This window comes from Giraffa tippelskirchi, chromosome 8, assembly GCF_054371585.1.
Source record: "Giraffa tippelskirchi isolate mGirTip1 chromosome 8, T2T-mGirTip1v1.2.pri, whole genome shotgun sequence".
Lineage (NCBI taxonomy): Eukaryota > Metazoa > Chordata > Mammalia > Artiodactyla > Giraffidae > Giraffa > Giraffa tippelskirchi.
Genome location: NC_137282.1, coordinates 65,444,735 through 65,470,644, shown reverse-complemented (window position 1 = coordinate 65,470,644; position 25,910 = coordinate 65,444,735). Strand labels below are relative to the sequence as shown.

General features: G+C 54.7%; 3 protein-coding genes and 1 long non-coding RNA gene across 4 annotated transcripts in view; 1 reads left to right on the top strand and 3 right to left on the bottom strand.

Moving 5' to 3' along the window:
* The window catches only part of LOC145517946 (uncharacterized), a 233,750-nt gene that overhangs the window by 142,868 nt on the left and 64,972 nt on the right, over positions 1–25,910 (top strand). Inside the window, exons 39-45 of the long non-coding RNA XR_014062431.1 lie at positions 2,264–2,375; positions 6,565–6,790; positions 9,904–10,015; positions 14,205–14,430; positions 17,547–17,658; positions 21,848–22,073; positions 25,188–25,299. This is a non-coding gene — a long non-coding RNA (uncharacterized LOC145517946). The remainder of the gene's footprint in view (positions 1–2,263; positions 2,376–6,564; positions 6,791–9,903; positions 10,016–14,204; positions 14,431–17,546; positions 17,659–21,847; positions 22,074–25,187; positions 25,300–25,910) is intronic.
* On the bottom strand, positions 4,415–6,383 carry LOC145517890 (uncharacterized). Its single transcript, XM_081521218.1, has 3 exons — positions 6,030–6,383; positions 5,318–5,630; positions 4,415–5,067 (listed from the first exon to the last, which is right to left on the bottom strand). Exons 1-3 carry the CDS (start codon positions 6,264–6,266, stop codon positions 4,439–4,441), a joined length of 1,179 nt encoding a protein of 392 aa, XP_081377344.1. The 5' UTR covers positions 6,267–6,383; the 3' UTR covers positions 4,415–4,438.
* On the bottom strand, positions 12,055–13,839 carry LOC145517934 (uncharacterized). Its single transcript, XM_081521273.1, has 3 exons — positions 13,670–13,839; positions 12,958–13,270; positions 12,055–12,707 (listed from the first exon to the last, which is right to left on the bottom strand). Exons 1-3 carry the CDS (start codon positions 13,802–13,804, stop codon positions 12,079–12,081), a joined length of 1,077 nt encoding a protein of 358 aa, XP_081377399.1. The 5' UTR covers positions 13,805–13,839; the 3' UTR covers positions 12,055–12,078.
* Positions 19,698–21,505, bottom strand: LOC145517897 (uncharacterized). The gene is made up of 3 exons (XM_081521226.1): positions 21,313–21,505; positions 20,601–20,913; positions 19,698–20,350 (listed from the first exon to the last, which is right to left on the bottom strand). The coding sequence occupies exons 1-3, from the start codon at positions 21,445–21,447 to the stop codon at positions 19,722–19,724; spliced, it is 1,077 nt and encodes a 358-aa protein (XP_081377352.1). The 5' UTR covers positions 21,448–21,505; the 3' UTR covers positions 19,698–19,721.

Genomic DNA, 25,910 nt, shown 5'->3' with positions numbered 1-25,910 from the left:
TTGAAGAGGCTTTCTTGTTCCCATTTGGATATTCTCCCCTTCTGTGTCAGAGACGAGTTGACCATGGATGCCGGGGTTTGTTTCTGGACCCTCAACTTTATTCCATCGATCTGGATCTGTGTGTGTTGTTGTATTCCCAATAGCATACTGTCCTGCTGCTGCCGCTGCGGCTAAGTCACTTCAGTCGTGTCTGACTCTGCGCGACCCCATGGCCTGCAGCCTACCAGGCTCCTCTGTCCAGGGCACTTTCCAGGCAAGAGTACTGGAGTGGGTCGCCATCGCCTTCTCCGATACTCTCCTGAGGATCCTAGTTTGCTCGTCTAATTTCCTTTCACACAACCTTGGATGTCCGTATCGGGGCTTTTTCGTCGGATTGTATTGACAATTTAGGCTCTTTTCTGTTTCCGAAACCCCTGTTGCAATTCTTTGTTCGGTGCCAAAATGCATTGGCATTTTGGGAGGAATAGCATCGAAGCTGTGGATTGCCTTGTGGGGCTGTGACATCATTTTCCCAATAGGAATTCTTTCAAGCCCTGAGCACAGCTTCTCTTTGCAGCGATTGGTGTGGGCTTGATCTTCCTTCTTCCATCTCTCGCCGTTTTGTGAGAACAGGTCCTTCCTTCCCTTCTGGGTTAGATGGACTCGTGGGTATCACTTCAGTGAATGGCATTGTCAGTGGGGGTGATAATTCCCTTCTCATTGGAAGACTTTGCTGTGAGTATTAGAAATGCAAGTGATTTCTCTTCCCCTTCCTCCCTGTCCATCTCTCAGAGCCACCGGGAAACAGAGGCCTCATCCAGGGTCACACAGGCCCGAGGGAGTGCAACTAGACTGTTGTTTCTTCAGGCCCTCAGTGCTGGACATCATCCGGGATACTCTGTGTGTGTCTTCCTCAGTCTGCTGTCCCTTCAGACCTTTCCCTAGTTTTCACAGGCTTGTCGTGTTGGTGTTCTTTGTCTGTTTGGAGACACATCCTTGAGAAGCTTTGTGTTTCCACTCATTCGTCTCGCGATGTATGACCTGTCTTTTGCTTTTGTCATGAGGTCTTTCCCACAGTAGATATCTTTGATTTTGCAAAGTCCACTGTATTCTCTGGGTTGTTTTGTGGGCTGCCTTTTTGTTTTGTGTGTGAAGACTCAAAGCACTTGTCCGGTTTCCGCTCATTGTTCTTCTAGATTTGTGACAAGTTTTCATGGAAACTTTGTCTAGGGATAACTGGAAGTGAACTCGGTGTAAGGTGTCAAGTCTCCATCTCCATTCATGTCATGCCCTGCAGTTTCCAATTCCCTGTTCCTGAGTGGTTTTGGAGACCTTGTGGGAAGTCTGGTTGCATCGGAGTTTGCGTTTCCACCTTGAGTAGATTCACACTGTTCTGCCCTCAGGGACACTGTCAAGGGGGAGTGAGGAGCAGCCTGCACTTCCAGCAGTGACCACACGGTGGGGCGAGTGCTGCTCTCCCCTCTGGGAGCCCCAGGCCACAGGCATCCCAGTGAGGAGCCAGCTTTGTGCTCAGCTGAAAGGAGTTAGTCTCTCAGGATCCTCTGAGCCCTTGCCTTTGGATCACCCAGGGTGGGCATTTACTGTGACAGAAAAAAATTGCCCTGAATTCCATGGACGGAAGAGCCTGGCTGTGTAGAGTTCGTGAGTTGCCGTGAATCAGACACAACTGAGGACACAAAAATTCAATAGACTAAAACCCTTTTTGGAGGTGGGGGAAGTGAAAGGGGGTGATGTGGGTTTTTTTGTCTTATATAATAGCCAAGGGAAATCTAGTTTAAACCTAAATTCACATAGATGGGAAAGGTATAGCTCTCCGTCACCCTATTAAAAAAAAAAAAAAACTACTTAAATTTTCTGAAAGTTTATTTAGTAGCTTCCTTGAGCAGTTCATTGTGAAGCTTTTTTTTTTTTTTTTCTGTCACATTGGCCTCATTAAAAAGTACGGTTTGCCTTTACTGGATAATTTCGTTCATTGGTTTGTTAGGGAATCTTGGTAATATTTGAGTTTCCTGGGGAGCATGGTCACATGACCTGGCCCTGGCCAATCGGTGCGTTCCGCCTCCCTGGCCACTGTGATTGGCTCCGGACTGGGGCAGTGCCCAATCGGGGCCCAGGGTCGGGCCTCACGTTGGAAGCCAGGGGAAGACGAGCTCTCGTCCTGCTGGGGTAGGGGAAGGGGTGGGGCCGGGGGAGGTCAGGCTCCAGCAGTGGGAGGGGCTTGAGGTCCGCCTGCGGCAGTTGGTGACCTTCCTGCTCCCCTCAGGGCAGAGCCGCCGGCCTGAGAATGAGGGCACTGCTGAGCCCAGGGGCTGGGATGGCCCGTTGCTGCTGTGGTCCCAGAGCTCCACCCGAGACCTGAGGGAGGCCGTCTGCCCGTGAGTCCTCTCCCGCTTGTCTGTCAGCTTGTTTGAACCATGCTGGGTTTTCTGCCCAGCTGGCTAAGGGGAGTCCCTGGAAATGCAAGGGTGTGGGTTTTGGCAGACTTCAGGGAAGACATGCCAGATGAGCCTGGGAGACTCCCCCTTAATCTGGATTCAGGAGATATCTCTTCGGGCCAGCTAGTAATTGTAGGATAAGCCTAATGAGTCTTCACAGGATGAAGAGAGTAACGTGCCAAGGTAGCAATCGATGTCCTCATTCGAGAGGATGAAGCTGGTGCTCAGAGAAGGGGGGAACTTGGCCACAGCAAGGAGGTGTGCACCCAGACAGAACCCCCAGATCCGGCCATTTGAGCTCAGGGAGGCCACTGGTGTGGCTTGTCCCTGTGGCAGGGGCCGAGGCACGCAGCCCACCCTGATTCCTGCGGGGGCCTGACTTGGGAAGTGCCATCTGGTAGCTTTGAGACTCACCAAACCAAATTGCACTGGAGAGAGGAAGGACACCTTCCTTCATCCACCCCCCACCCCCGCCGGATTCCCACATACCCTGACCCCTTTCTCTGGATTTCGGAGCCATTTCCCGAGTCCCGCTCATATGACCTCATTCGAAGTGCACTGTGGACGAGCTGCCATCTGCAGCTGCTACCACAGCAGCCAAGGGCTTTAGCTCCCGAGTACCTCCCTTCCTTTGGAACTTGGGGGCCCTCTACTCCCCACTTGCACGCCACAGACCTTTGCTGAGGATTGTGGGGACCCTCACCCAGTTTGCAGCACGTTGTAGCCATCCCTGTCCTCTCAATACCTCCCTTGCAACTCAGCTTGTGAGCTCCTTTGGAGCAGCGTGGCCCACCTGGCTGCAACGGAAGAGACACAGCTGACAGTGAAACAACAGCTTAGATCTGACAGCCGGAAAGCTCTGTCAGAAGGGACCTCCCTCTTCACACCGTAGAGGCTGTAGGAGCCGCCAGGGTTTGGGAACCAGTGCTGGGGCCAAAATGACTCCACAGCTGTTTTCCTTCCTGGGGAGGGTTCTGGCTCGAGTGGGAATGGCTCAAGTCTCCTAAGGTTCTGAAAGCCCACTGTGTGCAGATTCACGGTACACAGAGAGGAGAAGGTGGAGTCCTGCCCTGGAGGTGGGCACAGCTCACGGATGAGCCAGGCAGGCAGGCAGGCAGGCAGGGCATGAGAACACCTGAGCTGCCTTCATGAGTGAATGGTGTGGGGGCAGAGGAAGAGAAGCCGGTCTGCTCCCTCATGTGGTGCCCAGGGCAGGTTGTCCCCAGAGGAAACCCTTACGACGGTGAGGACTATCACTGCTGTTTCCCAAGGGGTTCCGTCGGTGCGTGTCTTCCCCGGAGCGGTCAGGCCGTCTCTAAAGTACACTGGCCGTGGGCATTGCCTCTCCTTGGAACTTCCCATGTGTTTCTCTTTTTTATGGAACAGTGATTTTTCTAGAGGGGTTCTGGGCCACAAGGTTGTTGGGTCATTTTCTAGCCTGCTGTCGTGAAGAACGCTTTCCTGGGCGTTGGGGTGGTTTGTTGTTCCAGCTCCCTTTCTTGGCTTCTTTTGGGAGCTGGTGCAACAAGAGGAGCTCAGCCTCTGCCTTCTGGCTGAGATGTCACCCTTCAAACAGCAATGCCTGCCTGGAGATAATGATGGCATTTGCCAAAAGGGCTTCGTTTGGCACATGATATCTTGAAAGGACGTACACCGTCCTTTCAGCTATCAAAGGCTACTTCAAAGGACATAAAAATGAGAACTCTCCAATGGAGTCTTACAGTAGGTGGAGAGTCCGAAAAAAACTCCTTCAGTCATTTCACTGAGAGGCATTGATTGGGGACACCAAGAATATAGGAAGGAATGCCGAAAGAAAAGATGAAATTGTGTTCAGGATCGGGGGGGAGGGATGAACAGGGCGTGCTTGCCTTGAATCCAGGCTTTGTTGGCGGGTGGGGCATAAAGATGGAAGGGGTCTGCAACTACAAAGTGGTGATGGTAACACAGTATCACCAGAGTTACACAACAGTGTTCCCAAATTGCAACAATGATGAAAAAGTTTACTAATCCCAACTTAACCAACAGAAATACACGAAACCATACAAACAATAAAACATCACCAGAAAGGTGGAAACAAACCAAATGCAAAGCAGTTCAGGGGAAAGGAACTCCATGTCCCCTGGGGGCAGAACGAGTTGCCGGCGTCCACGGTGAGCAGACAGGGATGGAGGCTGCAGAGCCGACCGCTGCCCTGGACGTGGTGTTTCCGGCAAGGGCTCTGGGTCTCTGTCCAGAGCGGGGGCTCGTTCTTCCTGCAGGGGCGGGTGAGTCATCGTTGGCGTCTGGGTGTTGCGCGGGAGCCAGGGCAGGCTCTCCCTGCCGAGGCGGTGACTCCTCCTCTGCCTCGGGTTCTCCTGCCAAAGCCCGAGCAGGTACAGGTGCACGTGGAGGTGGAGGTTCTCGCTGAGGGGGTGGGACATCAGTGCCTGGAGCTGGGGGTCCTGCAGGCACGGAGATCCGATCTGCCCGGTGTGCTGGCCAGTACCCAGCTGGCCTGGTGTCTCTGCGAGGGCAAGTCTCGGTTCTCCACCTGCCCTCGGTGGATTCCTGGGTCCTGCACCTGGAGCCACCACCTCTGTAGGGACAGGTCTGGGAAGTGGAGCCTGGTTCCAGTTGGAGGCCAGTGCTAGAGCTGGGGGAGAAGCAAAGTTTACCCACAGGCCAGCCTTGGCATGTGCGTATCCCGGGACAGAAAGCTTCCAAGAGATTCCCAAAGAATACCCAGCGTCGGATGTCTTTTGGGACTGAAGTGTGCAAGATGGGGGTGGGGGTGTGAGGCCAGCGCTTGCTGCAGGCCCAGCAGCATCTTTCGGGGACTCGTCCCTGTGTAGCTCAGCACCCCCTCCCCACACACTCCCGTGCACCAGCCCCAGCGTCCTCACCTCTGTGCTCTGGCGTGCTGGGCTCCAGGTCCTCCTGCTGCCTCAGAGGCCGGGGTTCTCGGGACTCTGGGTCGGAGCCGGGTGTGCTGAGCTCCGTGGCAGCCTCAGACTGGGCCGCCGGGTGTATCCTGGGCGGTGTCTCGGCAGCAGGCCTTCCCCGCCTCCGCTTCGCCCCCGGTGGGGCTGATGCCTCCGTGGGCACGCTCACCTGGAGCCTGCACTGGGCCTCACGGGCGGGGGGGTGGTGCTCCGACCCCTCCCTCCAGGAGGTGGACGGGGTGTCCCCGTCCTCGGCCTCATCACGTGGGAAGCTCTGCAACGACAGTGACCGTCAGCCAGCCGTGCTGGGAGTTTTCCGAGCTGGGCCCGGCCAGTGGAGCCGCTGCTTCTGCCTGCTCGAACTTCTCTTCCCAGAAGGGTCAGAGACGTGTGTCTGCTCACATCCCCACCCGGGAGGAAAGAGACCCACCTGAGGGTGTGAGGTCAGCCTGGGCGGCCGGCGCTGCCCGCACTCTCCCCATCCCACCCAGCCTGCTCTCCCCTGGGGTGTGGACACAACTTGTCCGCAGGCTTCTGACCCCACATCCGCCTGGGCTTCCTTGAGGGAGACACACCCCGAGAAACCCGCATCCACACACACAGGCAAAGGACCCGGTGTTTCCGGGTGGCATGGGAGAGGTGGCCTGGCCCGGCCTGGGGCTCCCCGTGTTACCTTTCTGTTTCTCCGGGCAAAGGGCCAGAGGCCTCTCGGGGGTGCCCTGAGCCAACGTCGACAGGGTGCCCACGCACACTGCCTGTGAGCTCTCCTGCGGCCCCGGGCTCTGGGCAGGGGCAAACAGCAGAACATCCTGGCAGCAAGTGATCTGGCTGGGGGCTCCTCTCCGCTCTGGAGGCCTGGATACCCGGGTTGCGGGTTCTGTTGGGTTCTGTTGCCGGCAGGTGACATCATTTCCTGGGGTTCGTGCTGAGGTCCCTTCCCCAAAACTTCCCAAGGGAATCTCTGGGTTTCTGACTGCTCGACCACCCCCCTTAGGCCATGTGCAGGCACAGTGACAGCCACACAGCCCAGCCCACAGCCCTGGGGAGGCCTGGGTGCAGCCAGGGCCTGAGCTCCGAGGACCCCGCTGCTCTCAGACCAGGCTCCTTCTTCTCATAAGTGGTGTGGCCCTGGACAAGCATATGCCCCTCAGGGTTTCCCCAGTCTCTCCATCTGCAGAGAGGGGGTCATTCTCCCATCTGTTTCCTAGGTCTGGCGGCCTACGAGCAGCTCCATGCCTTTCCACCTGGGGCCGATATCACGTGGAGCTTGTGCGCTGAGACTTCAGAAAGAAAGACTCCATCCAGGGCTGACACAGCACAGAATGGGGCAGAACGAGGCCTGGATGCGCCGTGGAACCCAGGAAAAGGCACTCCCCCTCCTGACTGTTTTGAGACCCCGCATCCAAGTTGGAGCACCGAAAGGAAGACTCGAAGGTCTCCCTCTCTTATAGAAAAGAGTAGCCAACTTTCTGGTCCTCTGTTTGCATTGAGATTCTGTTCAAGTGTCCCAGCTCGGCTTCTGCGGGTGGCTGAGCTTCTAATGGATCCCTGGGTTCTTGTCTTTTCCTCTCCAAACCTTCCGTCCTTTTCCCCCTTCTGGGGTGGATGGGCGCTGTCATTGCTTCTACCTTCGAGACAGAGTGATGAAAAGTCTGGGCCATCGACTCCTTTCCTCTCTTTGGTTCCGTGTCTCTCTCTGGCTGTGTCCCTCTCTTTTCCTTTCTCGATTCAGTCTGTGTCTTCCTCTTTCTCTCTCGTGTGTGGATGGATGGATGCTAGGAATGCACATGTATATGATTAGATGAGGGTTATGTTTTAGGGATAGGTTAGAGGGAGAGAAAGGCTTTAGGTCGGAGTTGGTCATGGGGGAAGGGTCAAGGGTGGTGGTGGTGTTTCTTGGAATCTGAGTGCTGTGCATTCTTCGTCTCTTTCCATATGAACCCCTTCTCAGATACACCACTTGCAAGGAGTCTCTCATGTTCCGTTTCCTATCTTTTGCATTTGTGAATGCTTAGCTTCTCTGTTGTGAAGAGGTTCCATTGGATGGAAACCCATTGGTGTACTTCGTTTCCCTCTTTCCCTTACTTGAAGAGACCCATTTCTACCTCCGCCCAGCAAATGGCAAGGAGACTCTGATGTTAAGGAGCCTTTGACCTACGCTTCTTTCTAGCTATCTCATGACATCAGCCTTTAGGGTGAGGGTTTTCCCCGATATTGAGGTGGTGTGAGATCAAAACCAATAGCGTTCTTCAGATGTAGCTGTCTGGTTTTCCCATGGACATTGATTGAAGAGGCTTTCTTGTTCCCATTTGGATATTCTCCCCTTCTGTGTCAGAGACGAGTTGACCATGGATGCCGGGGTTTGTTTCTGGACCCTCAACTTTATTCCATCGATCTGGATCTGTGTGTGTTGTTGTATTCCCAATAGCATACTGTCCTGCTGCTGCCGCTGCGGCTAAGTCACTTCAGTCGTGTCTGACTCTGCGCGACCCCATGGCCTGCAGCCTACCAGGCTCCTCTGTCCAGGGCACTTTCCAGGCAAGAGTACTGGAGTGGGTCGCCATCGCCTTCTCCGATACTCTCCTGAGGATCCTAGTTTGCTCGTCTAATTTCCTTTCACACAACCTTGGATGTCCGTATCGGGGCTTTTTCGTCGGATTGTATTGACAATTTAGGCTCTTTTCTGTTTCCGAAACCCCTGTTGCAATTCTTTGTTCGGTGCCAAAATGCATTGGCATTTTGGGAGGAATAGCATCGAAGCTGTGGATTGCCTTGTGGGGCTGTGACATCATTTTCCCAATAGGAATTCTTTCAAGCCCTGAGCACAGCTTCTCTTTGCAGCGATTGGTGTGGGCTTGATCTTCCTTCTTCCATCTCTCGCCGTTTTGTGAGAACAGGTCCTTCCTTCCCTTCTGGGTTAGATGGACTCGTGGGTATCACTTCAGTGAATGGCATTGTCAGTGGGGGTGATAATTCCCTTCTCATTGGAAGACTTTGCTGTGAGTATTAGAAATGCAAGTGATTTCTCTTCCCCTTCCTCCCTGTCCATCTCTCAGAGCCACCGGGAAACAGAGGCCTCATCCAGGGTCACACAGGCCCGAGGGAGTGCAACTAGACTGTTGTTTCTTCAGGCCCTCAGTGCTGGACATCATCCGGGATACTCTGTGTGTGTCTTCCTCAGTCTGCTGTCCCTTCAGACCTTTCCCTAGTTTTCACAGGCTTGTCGTGTTGGTGTTCTTTGTCTGTTTGGAGACACATCCTTGAGAAGCTTTGTGTTTCCACTCATTCGTCTCGCGATGTATGACCTGTCTTTTGCTTTTGTCATGAGGTCTTTCCCACAGTAGATATCTTTGATTTTGCAAAGTCCACTGTATTCTCTGGGTTGTTTTGTGGGCTGCCTTTTTGTTTTGTGTGTGAAGACTCAAAGCACTTGTCCGGTTTCCGCTCATTGTTCTTCTAGATTTGTGACAAGTTTTCATGGAAACTTTGTCTAGGGATAACTGGAAGTGAACTCGGTGTAAGGTGTCAAGTCTCCATCTCCATTCATGTCATGCCCTGCAGTTTCCAATTCCCTGTTCCTGAGTGGTTTTGGAGACCTTGTGGGAAGTCTGGTTGCATCGGAGTTTGCGTTTCCACCTTGAGTAGATTCACACTGTTCTGCCCTCAGGGACACTGTCAAGGGGGAGTGAGGAGCAGCCTGCACTTCCAGCAGTGACCACACGGTGGGGCGAGTGCTGCTCTCCCCTCTGGGAGCCCCAGGCCACAGGCATCCCAGTGAGGAGCCAGCTTTGTGCTCAGCTGAAAGGAGTTAGTCTCTCAGGATCCTCTGAGCCCTTGCCTTTGGATCACCCAGGGTGGGCATTTACTGTGACAGAAAAAAATTGCCCTGAATTCCATGGACGGAAGAGCCTGGCTGTGTAGAGTTCGTGAGTTGCCGTGAATCAGACACAACTGAGGACACAAAAATTCAATAGACTAAAACCCTTTTTGGAGGTGGGGGAAGTGAAAGGGGGTGATGTGGGTTTTTTTGTCTTATATAATAGCCAAGGGAAATCTAGTTTAAACCTAAATTCACATAGATGGGAAAGGTATAGCTCTCCGTCACCCTATTAAAAAAAAAAAAAAACTACTTAAATTTTCTGAAAGTTTATTTAGTAGCTTCCTTGAGCAGTTCATTGTGAAGCTTTTTTTTTTTTTTTCTGTCACATTGGCCTCATTAAAAAGTACGGTTTGCCTTTACTGGATAATTTCGTTCATTGGTTTGTTAGGGAATCTTGGTAATATTTGAGTTTCCTGGGGAGCATGGTCACATGACCTGGCCCTGGCCAATCGGTGCGTTCCGCCTCCCTGGCCACTGTGATTGGCTCCGGACTGGGGCAGTGCCCAATCGGGGCCCAGGGTCGGGCCTCACGTTGGAAGCCAGGGGAAGACGAGCTCTCGTCCTGCTGGGGTAGGGGAAGGGGTGGGGCCGGGGGAGGTCAGGCTCCAGCAGTGGGAGGGGCTTGAGGTCCGCCTGCGGCAGTTGGTGACCTTCCTGCTCCCCTCAGGGCAGAGCCGCCGGCCTGAGAATGAGGGCACTGCTGAGCCCAGGGGCTGGGATGGCCCGTTGCTGCTGTGGTCCCAGAGCTCCACCCGAGACCTGAGGGAGGCCGTCTGCCCGTGAGTCCTCTCCCGCTTGTCTGTCAGCTTGTTTGAACCATGCTGGGTTTTCTGCCCAGCTGGCTAAGGGGAGTCCCTGGAAATGCAAGGGTGTGGGTTTTGGCAGACTTCAGGGAAGACATGCCAGATGAGCCTGGGAGACTCCCCCTTAATCTGGATTCAGGAGATATCTCTTCGGGCCAGCTAGTAATTGTAGGATAAGCCTAATGAGTCTTCACAGGATGAAGAGAGTAACGTGCCAAGGTAGCAATCGATGTCCTCATTCGAGAGGATGAAGCTGGTGCTCAGAGAAGGGGGGAACTTGGCCACAGCAAGGAGGTGTGCACCCAGACAGAACCCCCAGATCCGGCCATTTGAGCTCAGGGAGGCCACTGGTGTGGCTTGTCCCTGTGGCAGGGGCCGAGGCACGCAGCCCACCCTGATTCCTGCGGGGGCCTGACTTGGGAAGTGCCATCTGGTAGCTTTGAGACTCACCAAACCAAATTGCACTGGAGAGAGGAAGGACACCTTCCTTCATCCACCCCCCACCCCCGCCGGATTCCCACATACCCTGACCCCTTTCTCTGGATTTCGGAGCCATTTCCCGAGTCCCGCTCATATGACCTCATTCGAAGTGCACTGTGGACGAGCTGCCATCTGCAGCTGCTACCACAGCAGCCAAGGGCTTTAGCTCCCGAGTACCTCCCTTCCTTTGGAACTTGGGGGCCCTCTACTCCCCACTTGCACGCCACAGACCTTTGCTGAGGATTGTGGGGACCCTCACCCAGTTTGCAGCACGTTGTAGCCATCCCTGTCCTCTCAATACCTCCCTTGCAACTCAGCTTGTGAGCTCCTTTGGAGCAGCGTGGCCCACCTGGCTGCAACGGAAGAGACACAGCTGACAGTGAAACAACAGCTTAGATCTGACAGCCGGAAAGCTCTGTCAGAAGGGACCTCCCTCTTCACACCGTAGAGGCTGTAGGAGCCGCCAGGGTTTGGGAACCAGTGCTGGGGCCAAAATGACTCCACAGCTGTTTTCCTTCCTGGGGAGGGTTCTGGCTCGAGTGGGAATGGCTCAAGTCTCCTAAGGTTCTGAAAGCCCACTGTGTGCAGATTCACGGTACACAGAGAGGAGAAGGTGGAGTCCTGCCCTGGAGGTGGGCACAGCTCACGGATGAGCCAGGCAGGCAGGCAGGCAGGCAGGGCATGAGAACACCTGAGCTGCCTTCATGAGTGAATGGTGTGGGGGCAGAGGAAGAGAAGCCGGTCTGCTCCCTCATGTGGTGCCCAGGGCAGGTTGTCCCCAGAGGAAACCCTTACGACGGTGAGGACTATCACTGCTGTTTCCCAAGGGGTTCCGTCGGTGCGTGTCTTCCCCGGAGCGGTCAGGCCGTCTCTAAAGTACACTGGCCGTGGGCATTGCCTCTCCTTGGAACTTCCCATGTGTTTCTCTTTTTTATGGAACAGTGATTTTTCTAGAGGGGTTCTGGGCCACAAGGTTGTTGGGTCATTTTCTAGCCTTCTGTCGTGAAGAACGCTTTCCTGGGCGTTGGGGTGGTTTGTTGTTCCAGCTCCCTTTCTTGGCTTCTTTTGGGAGCTGGTGCAACAAGAGGAGCTCAGCCTCTGCCTTCTGGCTGAGATGTCACCCTTCAAACAGCAATGCCTGCCTGGAGATAATGATGGCATTTGCCAAAAGGGCTTCGTTTGGCACATGATATCTTGAAAGGACGTACACCGTCCTTTCAGCTATCAAAGGCTACTTCAAAGGACATAAAAATGAGAACTCTCCAATGGAGTCTTACAGTAGGTGGAGAGTCCGAAAAAAACTCCTTCAGTCATTTCACTGAGAGGCATTGATTGGGGACACCAAGAATATAGGAAGGAATGCCGAAAGAAAAGATGAAATTGTGTTCAGGATCGGGGGGGAGGGATGAACAGGGCGTGCTTGCCTTGAATCCAGGCTTTGTTGGCGGGTGGGGCATAAAGATGGAAGGGGTCTGCAACTACAAAGTGGTGATGGTAACACAGTATCACCAGAGTTACACAACAGTGTTCCCAAATTGCAACAATGATGAAAAAGTTTACTAATCCCAACTTAACCAACAGAAATACACGAAACCATACAAACAATAAAACATCACCAGAAAGGTGGAAACAAACCAAATGCAAAGCAGTTCAGGGGAAAGGAACTCCATGTCCCCTGGGGGCAGAACGAGTTGCCGGCGTCCACGGTGAGCAGACAGGGATGGAGGCTGCAGAGCCGACCGCTGCCCTGGACGTGGTGTTTCCGGCAAGGGCTCTGGGTCTCTGTCCAGAGCGGGGGCTCGTTCTTCCTGCAGGGGCGGGTGAGTCATCGTCGGCGTCTGGGTGTTGCGCGGGAGCCAGGGCAGGCTCTCCCTGCCGAGGCGGTGACTCCTCCTCTGCCTCGGGTTCTCCTGCCAAAGCCCGAGCAGGTACAGGTGCACGTGGAGGTGGAGGTTCTCGCTGAGGGGGTGGGACATCAGTGCCTGGAGCTGGGGGTCCTGCAGGCATGGAGATCCGATCTGCCCGGTGTGCTGGCCAGTACCCAGCTGGCCTGGTGTCTCTGCGAGGGCAAGTCTCGGTTCTCCACCTGCCCTCGGTGGATTCCTGGGTCCTGCACCTGGAGCCACCACCTCTGTAGGGACAGGTCTGGGAAGTGGAGCCTGGTTCCAGTTGGAGGCCAGTGCTAGAGCTGGGGGAGAAGCAAAGTTTACCCACAGGCCAGCCTTGGCATGTGCGTATCCCGGGACAGAAAGCTTCCAAGAGATTCCCAAAGAATACCCAGCGTCGGATGTCTTTTGGGACTGAAGTGTGCAAGATGGGGGTGGGGGTGTGAGGCCAGCGCTTGCTGCAGGCCCAGCAGCATCTTTCGGGGACTCGTCCCTGTGTAGCTCAGCACCCCCTCCCCACACACTCCCGTGCACCAGCCCCAGCGTCCTCACCTCTGTGCTCTGGCGTGCTGGGCTCCAGGTCCTCCTGCTGCCTCAGAGGCCGGGGTTCTCGGGACTCTGGGTCGGAGCCGGGTGTGCTGAGCTCCGTGGCAGCCTCAGACTGGGCCGCCGGGTGTATCCTGGGCGGTGTCTCGGCAGCAGGCCTTCCCCGCCTCCGCTTCGCCCCCGGTGGGGCTGATGCCTCCGTGGGCACGCTCACCTGGAGCCTGCACTGGGCCTCACGGGCGGGGGGGTGGTGCTCCGACCCCTCCCTCCAGGAGGTGGACGGGGTGTCCCCGTCCTCGGCCTCATCACGTGGGAAGCTCTGCAACGACAGTGACCGTCAGCCAGCCGTGCTGGGAGTTTTCCGAGCTGGGCCCGGCCAGTGGAGCCGCTGCTTCTGCCTGCTCGAACTTCTCTTCCCAGAAGGGTCAGAGACGTGTGTCTGCTCACATCCCCACCCGGGAGGAAAGAGACCCACCTGAGGGTGTGAGGTCAGCCTGGGCGGCCGGCGCTGCCCGCACTCTCCCCATCCCACCCAGCCTGCTCTCCCCTGGGGTGTGGACACAACTTGTCCGCAGGCTTCTGACCCCACATCCGCCTGGGCTTCCTTGAGGGAGACACACCCCGAGAAACCCGCATCCACACACACAGGCAAAGGACCCGGTGTTTCCGGGTGGCATGGGAGAGGTGGCCTGGCCCGGCCTGGGGCTCCCCGTGTTACCTTTCTGTTTCTCCGGGCAAAGGGCCAGAGGCCTCTCGGGGGTGCCCTGAGCCAACGTCGACAGGGTGCCCACGCACACTGCCTGTGAGCTCTCCTGCGGCCCCGGGCTCTGGGCAGGGGCAAACAGCAGAACATCCTGGCAGCAAGTGATCTGGCTGGGGGCTCCTCTCCGCTCTGGAGGCCTGGATACCCGGGTTGCGGGTTCTGTTGGGTTCTGTTGCCGGCAGGTGACATCATTTCCTGGGGTTCGTGCTGAGGTCCCTTCCCCAAAACTTCCCAAGGGAATCTCTGGGTTTCTGACTGCTCGACCACCCCCCTTAGGCCATGTGCAGGCACAGTGACAGCCACACAGCCCAGCCCACAGCCCTGGGGAGGCCTGGGTGCAGCCAGGGCCTGAGCTCCGAGGACCCCGCTGCTCTCAGACCAGGCTCCTTCTTCTCATAAGTGGTGTGGCCCTGGACAAGCATATGCCCCTCAGGGTTTCCCCAGTCTCTCCATCTGCAGAGAGGGGGTCATTCTCCCATCTGTTTCCTAGGTCTGGCGGCCTACGAGCAGCTCCATGCCTTTCCACCTGGGGCCGATATCACGTGGAGCTTGTGCGCTGAGACTTCAGAAAGAAAGACTCCATCCAGGGCTGACACAGCACAGAATGGGGCAGAACGAGGCCTGGATGCGCCGTGGAACCCAGGAAAAGGCACTCCCCCTCCTGACTGTTTTGAGACCCCGCATCCAAGTTGGAGCACCGAAAGGAAGACTCGAAGGTCTCCCTCTCTTATAGAAAAGAGTAGCCAACTTTCTGGTCCTCTGTTTGCATTGAGATTCTGTTCAAGTGTCCCAGCTCGGCTTCTGCGGGTGGCTGAGCTTCTAATGGATCCCTGGGTTCTTGTCTTTTCCTCTCCAAACCTTCCGTCCTTTTCCCCCTTCTGGGGTGGATGGGCGCTGTCATTGCTTCTACCTTCGAGACAGAGTGATGAAAAGTCTGGGCCATCGACTCCTTTCCTCTCTTTGGTTCCGTGTCTCTCTCTGGCTGTGTCCCTCTCTTTTCCTTTCTCGATTCAGTCTGTGTCTTCCTCTTTCTCTCTCGTGTGTGGATGGATGGATGCTAGGAATGCACATGTATATGATTAGATGAGGGTTATGTTTTAGGGATAGGTTAGAGGGAGAGAAAGGCTTTAGGTCGGAGTTGGTCATGGGGGAAGGGTCAAGGGTGGTGGTGGTGTTTCTTGGAATCTGAGTGCTGTGCATTCTTCGTCTCTTTCCATATGAACCCCTTCTCAGATACACCACTTGCAAGGAGTCTCTCATGTTCCGTTTCCTATCTTTTGCATTTGTGAATGCTTAGCTTCTCTGTTGTGAAGAGGTTCCATTGGATGGAAACCCATTGGTGTACTTCGTTTCCCTCTTTCCCTTACTTGAAGAGACCCATTTCTACCTCCGCCCAGCAAATGGCAAGGAGACTCTGATGTTAAGGAGCCTTTGACCTACGCTTCTTTCTAGCTATCTCATGACATCAGCCTTTAGGGTGAGGGTTTTCCCCGATATTGAGGTGGTGTGAGATCAAAACCAATAGCGTTCTTCAGATGTAGCTGTCTGGTTTTCCCATGGACATTGATTGAAGAGGCTTTCTTGTTCCCATTTGGATATTCTCCCCTTCTGTGTCAGAGACGAGTTGACCATGGATGCCGGGGTTTGTTTCTGGACCCTCAACTTTATTCCATCGATCTGGATCTGTGTGTGTTGTTGTATTCCCAATAGCATACTGTCCTGCTGCTGCCGCTGCGGCTAAGTCACTTCAGTCGTGTCTGACTCTGCGCGACCCCATGGCCTGCAGCCTACCAGGCTCCTCTGTCCAGGGCACTTTCCAGGCAAGAGTACTGGAGTGGGTCGCCATCGCCTTCTCCGATACTCTCCTGAGGATCCTAGTTTGCTCGTCTAATTTCCTTTCACACAACCTTGGATGTCCGTATCGGGGCTTTTTCGTCGGATTGTATTGACAATTTAGGCTCTTTTCTGTTTCCGAAACCCCTGTTGCAATTCTTTGTTCGGTGCCAAAATGCATTGGCATTTTGGGAGGAATAGCATCGAAGCTGTGGATTGCCTTGTGGGGCTGTGACATCATTTTCCCAATAGGAATTCTTTCAAGCCCTGAGCACAGCTTCTCTTTGCAGCGATTGGTGTGGGCTTGATCTTCCTTCTTCCATCTCTCGCCGTTTTGTGAGAACAGGTCCTTCCTTCCCTTCTGGGTTAGATGGACTCGTGGGTATCACTTCAGTGAATGGCATTGTCAGTGGGGGTGATAATTCCCTTCTCATTGGAAGACTTTGCTGTGAGTATTAGAAATGCAAGTGATTTCTCTTCCCCTTCCTCCCTGTCCATCTCTCAGAGCCACCGGGAAACAGAGGCCTCATCCAGGGTCACACAGGCCCGAGGGAGTGCAACTAGACTGTTGTTTCTTCAGGCCCTCAGTGCTGGACATCATCCGGGATACTCTGTGTGTGTCTTCCTCAGTCTGCTGTCCCTTCAGACCTTTCCCTAGTTTTCACAGGCTTGTCGTGTTGGTGTTCTTTGTCTGTTTGGAGACACATCCTTGAGAAGCTTTGAGTTTCCACTCATTCGTCTCGCGATGTATGACCTGTCTTTTGCTTTTGTCATGAGGTCTTTCCCACAGTAGATATCTTTGATTTTGCAAAGTCCACTGTATTCTCTGGGTTGTTTTGTGGGCTGCCTTTTTGTTTTGTGTGTGAAGACTCAAAGCACTTGTCCGGTTTCCGCTCATTGTTCTTCTAGATTTGTGACAAGTTTTCATGGAAACTTTGTCTAGGGATAACTGGAAGTGAACTCGGTGTAAGGTGTCAAGTCTCCATCTCCATTCATGTCATGCCCTGCAGTTTCCAATTCCCTGTTCCTGAGTGGTTTTGGAGACCTTGTGGGAAGTCTGGTTGCATCGGAGTTTGCGTTTCCACCTTGAGTAGATTCACACTGTTCTGCCCTCAGGGACACTGTCAAGGGGGAGTGAGGAGCAGCCTGCACTTCCAGCAGTGACCACACGGTGGGGCGAGTGCTGCTCTCCCCTCTGGGAGCCCCAGGCCACAGGCATCCCAGTGAGGAGCCAGCTTTGTGCTCAGCTGAAAGGAGTTAGTCTCTCAGGATCCTCTGAGCCCTTGCCTTTGGATCACCCAGGGTGGGCATTTACTGTGACAGAAAAAAATTGCCCTGAATTCCATGGACGGAAGAGCCTGGCTGTGTAGAGTTCGTGAGTTGCCGTGAATCAGACACAACTGAGGACACAAAAATTCAATAGACTAAAACCCTTTTTGGGGGTGGGGGAAGTGAAAGGGGGTGATGTGGGTTTTTTTGTCTTATATAATAGCCAAGGGAAATCTAGTTTAAACCTAAATTCACATAGATGGGAAAGGTATAGCTGTCCGTCACCCTATTAAAAAAAAAAAAAAACTACTTAAATTTTCTGAAAGTTTATTTAGTAGCTTCCTTGAGCAGTTCATTGTGAAGCTTTTTTTTTTTTTTTTTTCTGTCACATTGGCCTCATTAAAAAGTACGGTTTGCCTTTACTGGATAATTTCGTTCATTGGTTTGTTAGGGAATCTTGGTAATATTTGAGTTTCCTGGGGAGCATGGTCACATGACCTGGCCCTGGCCAATCGGTGCGTTCCGCCTCCCTGGCCACTGTGATTGGCTCCGGACTGGGGCAGTGCCCAATCGGGGCCCAGGGTCGGGCCTCACGTTGGAAGCCAGGGGAAGACGAGCTCTCGTCCTGCTGGGGTAGGGGAAGGGGTGGGGCCGGGGGAGGTCAGGCTCCAGCAGTGGGAGGGGCTTGAGGTCCGCCTGCGGCAGTTGGTGACCTTCCTGCTCCCCTCAGGGCAGAGCCGCCGGCCTGAGAATGAGGGCACTGCTGAGCCCAGGGGCTGGGATGGCCCGTTGCTGCTGTGGTCCCAGAGCTCCACCCGAGACCTGAGGGAGGCCGTCTGCCCGTGAGTCCTCTCCCGCTTGTCTGTCAGCTTGTTTGAACCATGCTGGGTTTTCTGCCCAGCTGGCTAAGGGGAGTCCCTGGAAATGCAAGGGTGTGGGTTTTGGCAGACTTCAGGGAAGACATGCCAGATGAGCCTGGGAGACTCCCCCTTAATCTGGATTCAGGAGATATCTCTTCGGGCCAGCTAGTAATTGTAGGATAAGCCTAATGAGTCTTCACAGGATGAAGAGAGTAACGTGCCAAGGTAGCAATCGATGTCCTCATTCGAGAGGATGAAGCTGGTGCTCAGAGAAGGGGGGAACTTGGCCACAGCAAGGAGGTGTGCACCCAGACAGAACCCCCAGATCCGGCCATTTGAGCTCAGGGAGGCCACTGGTGTGGCTTGTCCCTGTGGCAGGGGCCGAGGCACGCAGCCCACCCTGATTCCTGCGGGGGCCTGACTTGGGAAGTGCCATCTGGTAGCTTTGAGACTCACCAAACCAAATTGCACTGGAGAGAGGAAGGACACCTTCCTTCATCCACCCCCCACCCCCGCCGGATTCCCACATACCCTGACCCCTTTCTCTGGATTTCGGAGCCATTTCCCGAGTCCCGCTCATATGACCTCATTCGAAGTGCACTGTGGACGAGCTGCCATCTGCAGCTGCTACCACAGCAGCCAAGGGCTTTAGCTCCCGAGTACCTCCCTTCCTTTGGAACTTGGGGGCCCTCTACTCCCCACTTGCACGCCACAGACCTTTGCTGAGGATTGTGGGGACCCTCACCCAGTTTGCAGCACGTTGTAGCCATCCCTGTCCTCTCAATACCTCCCTTGCAACTCAGCTTGTGAGCTCCTTTGGAGCAGCGTGGCCCACCTGGCTGCAACGGAAGAGACACAGCTGACAGTGAAACAACAGCTTAGATCTGACAGCCGGAAAGCTCTGTCAGAAGGGACCTCCCTCTTCACACCGTAGAGGCTGTAGGAGCCGCCAGGGTTTGGGAACCAGTGCTGGGGCCAAAATGACTCCACAGCTGTTTTCCTTCCTGGGGAGGGTTCTGGCTCGAGTGGGAATGGCTCAAGTCTCCTAAGGTTCTGAAAGCCCACTGTGTGCAGATTCACGGTACACAGAGAGGAGAAGGTGGAGTCCTGCCCTGGAGGTGGGCACAGCTCACGGATGAGCCAGGCAGGCAGGCAGGCAGGCAGGGCATGAGAACACCTGAGCTGCCTTCATGAGTGAATGGTGTGGGGGCAGAGGAAGAGAAGCCGGTCTGCTCCCTCATGTGGTGCCCAGGGCAGGTTGTCCCCAGAGGAAACCCTTACGACGGTGAGGACTATCACTGCTGTTTCCCAAGGGGTTCCGTCGGTGCGTGTCTTCCCCGGAGCGGTCAGGCCGTCTCTAAAGTACACTGGCCGTGGGCATTGCCTCTCCTTGGAACTTCCCATGTGTTTCTCTTTTTTATGGAACAGTGATTTTTCTAGAGGGGTTCTGGGCCACAAGGTTGTTGGGTCATTTTCTAGCCTTCTGTCGTGAAGAACGCTTTCCTGGGCGTTGGGGTGGTTTGTTGTTCCAGCTCCCTTTCTTGGCTTCTTTTGGGAGCTGGTGCAACAAGAGGAGCTCAGCCTCTGCCTTCTGGCTGAGATGTCACCCTTCAAACAGCAATGCCTGCCTGGAGATAATGATGGCATTTGCCAAAAGGGCTTCGTTTGGCACATGATATCTTGAAAGGACGTACACCGTCCTTTCAGCTATCAAAGGCTACTTCAAAGGACATAAAAATGAGAACTCTCCAATGGAGTCTTACAGTAGGTGGAGAGTCCGAAAAAAACTCCTTCAGTCATTTCACTGAGAGGCATTGATTGGGGACACCAAGAATATAGGAAGGAATGCCGAAAGAAAAGATGAAATTGTGTTCAGGATCGGGGGGGAGGGATGAACAGGGCGTGCTTGCCTTGAATCCAGGCTTTGTTGGCGGGTGGGGCATAAAGATGGAAGGGGTCTGCAACTACAAAGTGGTGATGGTAACACAGTATCACCAGAGTTACACAACAGTGTTCCCAAATTGCAACAATGATGAAAAAGTTTACTAATCCCAACTTAACCAACAGAAATACACGAAACCATACAAACAATAAAACATCACCAGAAAGGTGGAAACAAACCAAATGCAAAGCAGTTCAGGGGAAAGGAACTCCATGTCCCCTGGGGGCAGAACGAGTTGCCGGCGTCCACGGTGAGCAGACAGGGATGGAGGCTGCAGAGCCGACCGCTGCCCTGGACGTGGTGTTTCCGGCAAGGGCTCTGGGTCTCTGTCCAGAGCGGGGGCTCGTTCTTCCTGCAGGGGCGGGTGAGTCATCGTCGGCGTCTGGGTGTTGCGCGGGAGCCAGGGCAGGCTCTCCCTGCCGAGGCGGTGACTCCTCCTCTGCCTCGGGTTCTCCTGCCAAAGCCCGAGCAGGTACAGGTGCACGTGGAGGTGGAGGTTCTCGCTGAGGGGGTGGGACATCAGTGCCTGGAGCTGGGGGTCCTGCAGGCACGGAGATCCGATCTGCCCGGTGTGCTGGCCAGTACCCAGCTGGCCTGGTGTCTCTGCGAGGGCAAGTCTCGGTTCTCCACCTGCCCTCGGTGGATTCCTGGGTCCTGCACCTGGAGCCACCACCTCTGTAGGGACAGGTCTGGGAAGTGGAGCCTGGTTCCAGTTGGAGGCCAGTGCTAGAGCTGGGGGAGAAGCAAAGTTTACCCACAGGCCAGCCTTGGCATGTGCGTATCCCGGGACAGAAAGCTTCCAAGAGATTCCCAAAGAATACCCAGCGTCGGATGTCTTTTGGGACTGAAGTGTGCAAGATGGGGGTGGGGGTGTGAGGCCAGCGCTTGCTGCAGGCCAAGCAGCATCTTTCGGGGACTCGTCCCTGTGTAGCTCAGCACCCCCTCCCCACACACTCCCGTGCACCAGCCCCAGCGTCCTCACCTCTGTGCTCTGGCGTGCTGGGCTCCAGGTCCTCCTGCTGCCTCAGAGGCCGGGGTTCTCGGGACTCTGGGTCGGAGCCGGGTGTGCTGAGCTCCGTGGCAGCCTCAGACTGGGCCGCCGGGTGTATCCTGGGCGGTGTCTCGGCAGCAGGCCTTCCCCGCCTCCGCTTCGCCCCCGGTGGGGCTGATGCCTCCGTGGGCACGCTCACCTGGAGCCTGCACTGGGCCTCACGGGCGGGGGGGTGGTGCTCCGACCCCTCCCTCCAGGAGGTGGACGGGGTGTCCCCGTCCTCGGCCTCATCACGTGGGAAGCTCTGCAACGACAGTGACCGTCAGCCAGCCGTGCTGGGAGTTTTCCGAGCTGGGCCCGGCCAGTGGAGCCGCTGCTTCTGCCTGCTCGAACTTCTCTTCCCAGAAGGGTCAGAGACGTGTGTCTGCTCACATCCCCACCCGGGAGGCAAGAGACCCACCTGAGGGTGTGAGGTCAGCCTGGGCGGCCGGCGCTGCCCGCACTCTCCCCATCCCACCCAGCCTGCTCTCCCCTGGGGTGTGGACACAACTTGTCCGCAGGCTTCTGACCCCACATCCGCCTGGGCTTCCTTGAGGGAGACACACCCCGAGAAACCCGCATCCACACACACAGGCAAAGGACCCGGTGTTTCCGGGTGGCATGGGAGAGGTGGCCTGGCCCGGCCTGGGGCTCCCCGTGTTACCTTTCTGTTTCTCCGGGCAAAGGGCCAGAGGCCTCTCGGGGGTGCCCTGAGCCAACGTCGACAGGGTGCCCACGCACACTGCCTGTGAGCTCTCCTGCGGCCCCGGGCTCTGGGCAGGGGCAAACAGCAGAACATCCTGGCAGCAAGTGATCTGGCTGGGGGCTCCTCTCCGCTCTGGAGGCCTGGATACCCGGGTTGCGGGTTCTGTTGGGTTCTGTTGCCGGCAGGTGACATCATTTCCTGGGGTTCGTGCTGAGGTCCCTTCCCCAAAACTTCCCAAGGGAATCTCTGGGTTTCTGACTGCTCGACCACCCCCCTTAGGCCATGTGCAGGCACAGTGACAGCCACACAGCCCAGCCCACAGCCCTGGGGAGGCCTGGGTGCAGCCAGGGCCTGAGCTCCGAGGACCCCGCTGCTCTCAGACCAGGCTCCTTCTTCTCATAAGTGGTGTGGCCCTGGACAAGCATATGCCCCTCAGGGTTTCCCCAGTCTCTCCATCTGCAGAGAGGGGGTCATTCTCCCATCTGTTTCCTAGGTCTGGCGGCCTACGAGCAGCTCCATGCCTTTCCACCTGGGGCCGATATCACGTGGAGCTTGTGCGCTGAGACTTCAGAAAGAAAGACTCCATCCAGGGCTGACACAGCACAGAATGGGGCAGAACGAGGCCTGGATGCGCCGTGGAACCCAGGAAAAGGCACTCCCCCTCCTGACTGTTTTGAGACCCCGCATCCAAGTTGGAGCACCGAAAGGAAGACTCGAAGGTCTCCCTCTCTTATAGAAAAGAGTAGCCAACTTTCTGGTCCTCTGTTTGCATTGAGATTCTGTTCAAGTGTCCCAGCTCGGCTTCTGCGGGTGGCTGAGCTTCTAATGGATCCCTGGGTTCTTGTCTTTTCCTCTCCAAACCTTCCGTCCTTTTCCCCCTTCTGGGGTGGATGGGCGCTGTCATTGCTTCTACCTTCGAGACAGAGTGATGAAAAGTCTGGGCCATCGACTCCTTTCCTCTCTTTGGTTCCGTGTCTCTCTCTGGCTGTGTCCCTCTCTTTTCCTTTCTCGATTCAGTCTGTGTCTTCCTCTTTCTCTCTCGTGTGTGGATGGATGGATGCTAGGAATGCACATGTATATGATTAGATGAGGGTTATGTTTTAGGGATAGGTTAGAGGGAGAGAAAGGCTTTAGGTCGGAGTTGGTCATGGGGGAAGGGTCAAGGGTGGTGGTGGTGTTTCTTGGAATCTGAGTGCTGTGCATTCTTCGTCTCTTTCCATATGAACCCCTTCTCAGATACACCACTTGCAAGGAGTCTCTCATGTTCCGTTTCCTATCTTTTGCATTTGTGAATGCTTAGCTTCTCTGTTGTGAAGAGGTTCCATTGGATGGAAACCCATTGGTGTACTTCGTTTCCCTCTTTCCCTTACTTGAAGAGACCCATTTCTACCTCCGCCCAGCAAATGGCAAGGAGACTCTGATGTTAAGGAGCCTTTGACCTACGCTTCTTTCTAGCTATCTCATGACATCAGCCTTTAGGGTGAGGGTTTTCCCCGATATTGAGGTGGTGTGAGATCAAAACCAATAGCGTTCTTCAGATGTAGCTGTCTGGTTTTCCCATGGACATTGATTGAAGAGGCTTTCTTGTTCCCATTTGGATATTCTCCCCTTCTGTGTCAGAGACGAGTTGACCATGGATGCCGGGGTTTGTTTCTGGACCCTCAAATTTATTCCATCGATCTGGATCTGTGTGTGTTGTTGTATTCCCAATAGCATACTGTCCTGCTGCTGCCGCTGCGGCTAAGTCACTTCAGTCGTGTCTGACTCTGCGCGACCCCATGGCCTGCAGCCTACCAGGCTCCTCTGTCCAGGGCACTTTCCAGGCAAGAGTACTGGAGTGGGTCGCCATCGCCTTCTCCGATACTCTCCTGAGGATCCTAGTTTGCTCGTCTAATTTCCTTTCACACAACCTTGGATGTCCGTATCGGGGCTTTTTCGTCGGATTGTATTGACAATTTAGGCTCTTTTCTGTTTCCGAAACCCCTGTTGCAATTCTTTGTTCGGTGCCAAAATGCATTGGCATTTTGGGAGGAATAGCATCGAAGCTGTGGATTGCCTTGTGGGGCTGTGACATCATTTTCCCAATAGGAATTCTTTCAAGCCCTGAGCACAGCTTCTCTTTGCAGCGATTGGTGTGGGCTTGATCTTCCTTCTTCCATCTCTCGCCGTTTTGTGAGAACAGGTCCTTCCTTCCCTTCTGGGTTAGATGGACTCGTGGGTATCACTTCAGTGAATGGCATTGTCAGTGGGGGTGATAATTCCCTTCTCATTGGAAGACTTTGCTGTGAGTATTAGAAATGCAAGTGATTTCTCTTCCCCTTCCTCCCTGTCCATCTCTCAGAGCCACCGGGAAACAGAGGCCTCATCCAGGGTCACACAGGCCCGAGGGAGTGCAACTAGACTGTTGTTTCTTCAGGCCCTCAGTGCTGGACATCATCCGGGATACTCTGTGTGTGTCTTCCTCAGTCTGCTGTCCCTTCAGACCTTTCCCTAGTTTTCACAGGCTTGTCGTGTTGGTGTTCTTTGTCTGTTTGGAGACACATCCTTGAGAAGCTTTGTGTTTCCACTCATTCGTCTCGCGATGTATGACCTGTCTTTTGCTTTTGTCATGAGGTCTTTCCCACAGTAGATATCTTTGATTTTGCAAAGTCCACTGTATTCTCTGGGTTGTTTTGTGGGCTGCCTTTTTGTTTTGTGTGTGAAGACTCAAAGCACTTGTCCGGTTTCCGCTCATTGTTCTTCTAGATTTGTGACAAGTTTTCATGGAAACTTTGTCTAGGGATAACTGGAAGTGAACTCGGTGTAAGGTGTCAAGTCTCCATCTCCATTCATGTCATGCCCTGCAGTTTCCAATTCCCTGTTCCTGAGTGGTTTTGGAGACCTTGTGGGAAGTCTGGTTGCATCGGAGTTTGCGTTTCCACCTTGAGTAGATTCACACTGTTCTGCCCTCAGGGACACTGTCAAGGGGGAGTGAGGAGCAGCCTGCACTTCCAGCAGTGACCACACGGTGGGGCGAGTGCTGCTCTCCCCTCTGGGAGCCCCAGGCCACAGGCATCCCAGTGAGGAGCCAGCTTTGTGCTCAGCTGAAAGGAGTTAGTCTCTCAGGATCCTCTGAGCCCTTGCATTTGGATCACCCAGGGTGGGCATTTACTGTGACAGAAAAAAATTGCCCTGAATTCCATGGACGGAAGAGCCTGGCTGTGTAGAGTTCGTGAGTTGCCGTGAATCAGACACAACTGAGGACACAAAAATTCAATAGACTAAAACCCTTTTTGGAGGTGGGGGAAGTGAAAGGGGGTGATGTGGGTTTTTTTGTCTTATATAATAGCCAAGGGAAATCTAGTTTAAACCTAAATTCACATAGATGGGAAAGGTATAGCTCTCCGTCACCCTATTAAAAAAAAAAAAAAACTACTTAAATTTTCTGAAAGTTTATTTAGTAGCTTCCTTGAGCAGTTCATTGTGAAGCTTTTTTTTTTTTTTTTCTGTCACATTGGCCTCATTAAAAAGTACGGTTTGCCTTTACTGGATAATTTCGTTCATTGGTTTGTTAGGGAATCTTGGTAATATTTGAGTTTCCTGGGGAGCATGGTCACATGACCTGGCCCTGGCCAATCGGTGCGTTCCGCCTCCCTGGCCACTGTGATTGGCTCCGGACTGGGGCAGTGCCCAATCGGGGCCCAGGGTCGGGCCTCACGTTGGAAGCCAGGGGAAGACGAGCTCTCGTCCTGCTGGGGTAGGGGAAGGGGTGGGGCCGGGGGAGGTCAGGCTCCAGCAGTGGGAGGGGCTTGAGGTCCGCCTGCGGCAGTTGGTGACCTTCCTGCTCCCCTCAGGGCAGAGCCGCCGGCCTGAGAATGAGGGCACTGCTGAGCCCAGGGGCTGGGATGGCCCGTTGCTGCTGTGGTCCCAGAGCTCCACCCGAGACCTGAGGGAGGCCGTCTGCCCGTGAGTCCTCTCCCGCTTGTCTGTCAGCTTGTTTGAACCATGCTGGGTTTTCTGCCCAGCTGGCTAAGGGGAGTCCCTGGAAATGCAAGGGTGTGGGTTTTGGCAGACTTCAGGGAAGACATGCCAGATGAGCCTGGGAGACTCCCCCTTAATCTGGATTCAGGAGATATCTCTTCGGGCCAGCTAGTAATTGTAGGATAAGCCTAATGAGTCTTCACAGGATGAAGAGAGTAACGTGCCAAGGTAGCAATCGATGTCCTCATTCGAGAGGATGAAGCTGGTGCTCAGAGAAGGGGGGAACTTGGCCACAGCAAGGAGGTGTGCACCCAGACAGAACCCCCAGATCCGGCCATTTGAGCTCAGGGAGGCCACTGGTGTGGCTTGTCCCTGTGGCAGGGGCCGAGGCACGCAGCCCACCCTGATTCCTGCGGGGGCCTGACTTGGGAAGTGCCATCTGGTAGCTTTGAGACTCACCAAACCAAATTGCACTGGAGAGAGGAAGGACACCTTCCTTCATCCACCCCCCACCCCCGCCGGATTCCCACATACCCTGACCCCTTTCTCTGGATTTCGGAGCCATTTCCCGAGTCCCGCTCATATGACCTCATTCG

Excerpts from the sequence above, each read along its gene's own strand:
- LOC145517890 (XM_081521218.1), bottom strand. The coding sequence starts at position 6,266 with ATGATGTCACCTGCCGGCAACAGAACCCAACAGAACCCGCAACCCGGG. Across the intron at positions 5,631-6,029 it reads TTGCCCGGAGAAACAGAAAG|AGCTTCCCACGTGATGAGGC; the intron begins GTAACACGGGGA and ends CTGTCGTTGCAG. Across the intron at positions 5,068-5,317 it reads CAGCACGCCAGAGCACAGAG|CTCTAGCACTGGCCTCCAAC; the intron begins GTGAGGACGCTG and ends CTTCTCCCCCAG.
- LOC145517934 (XM_081521273.1), bottom strand. The coding sequence starts at position 13,804 with ATGTTCTGCTGTTTGCCCCTGCCCAGAGCCCGGGGCCGCAGGAGAGCT. Across the intron at positions 13,271-13,669 it reads TTGCCCGGAGAAACAGAAAG|AGCTTCCCACGTGATGAGGC; the intron begins GTAACACGGGGA and ends CTGTCGTTGCAG. Across the intron at positions 12,708-12,957 it reads CAGCACGCCAGAGCACAGAG|CTCTAGCACTGGCCTCCAAC; the intron begins GTGAGGACGCTG and ends CTTCTCCCCCAG.
- LOC145517897 (XM_081521226.1), bottom strand. The coding sequence starts at position 21,447 with ATGTTCTGCTGTTTGCCCCTGCCCAGAGCCCGGGGCCGCAGGAGAGCT. Across the intron at positions 20,914-21,312 it reads TTGCCCGGAGAAACAGAAAG|AGCTTCCCACGTGATGAGGC; the intron begins GTAACACGGGGA and ends CTGTCGTTGCAG. Across the intron at positions 20,351-20,600 it reads CAGCACGCCAGAGCACAGAG|CTCTAGCACTGGCCTCCAAC; the intron begins GTGAGGACGCTG and ends CTTCTCCCCCAG.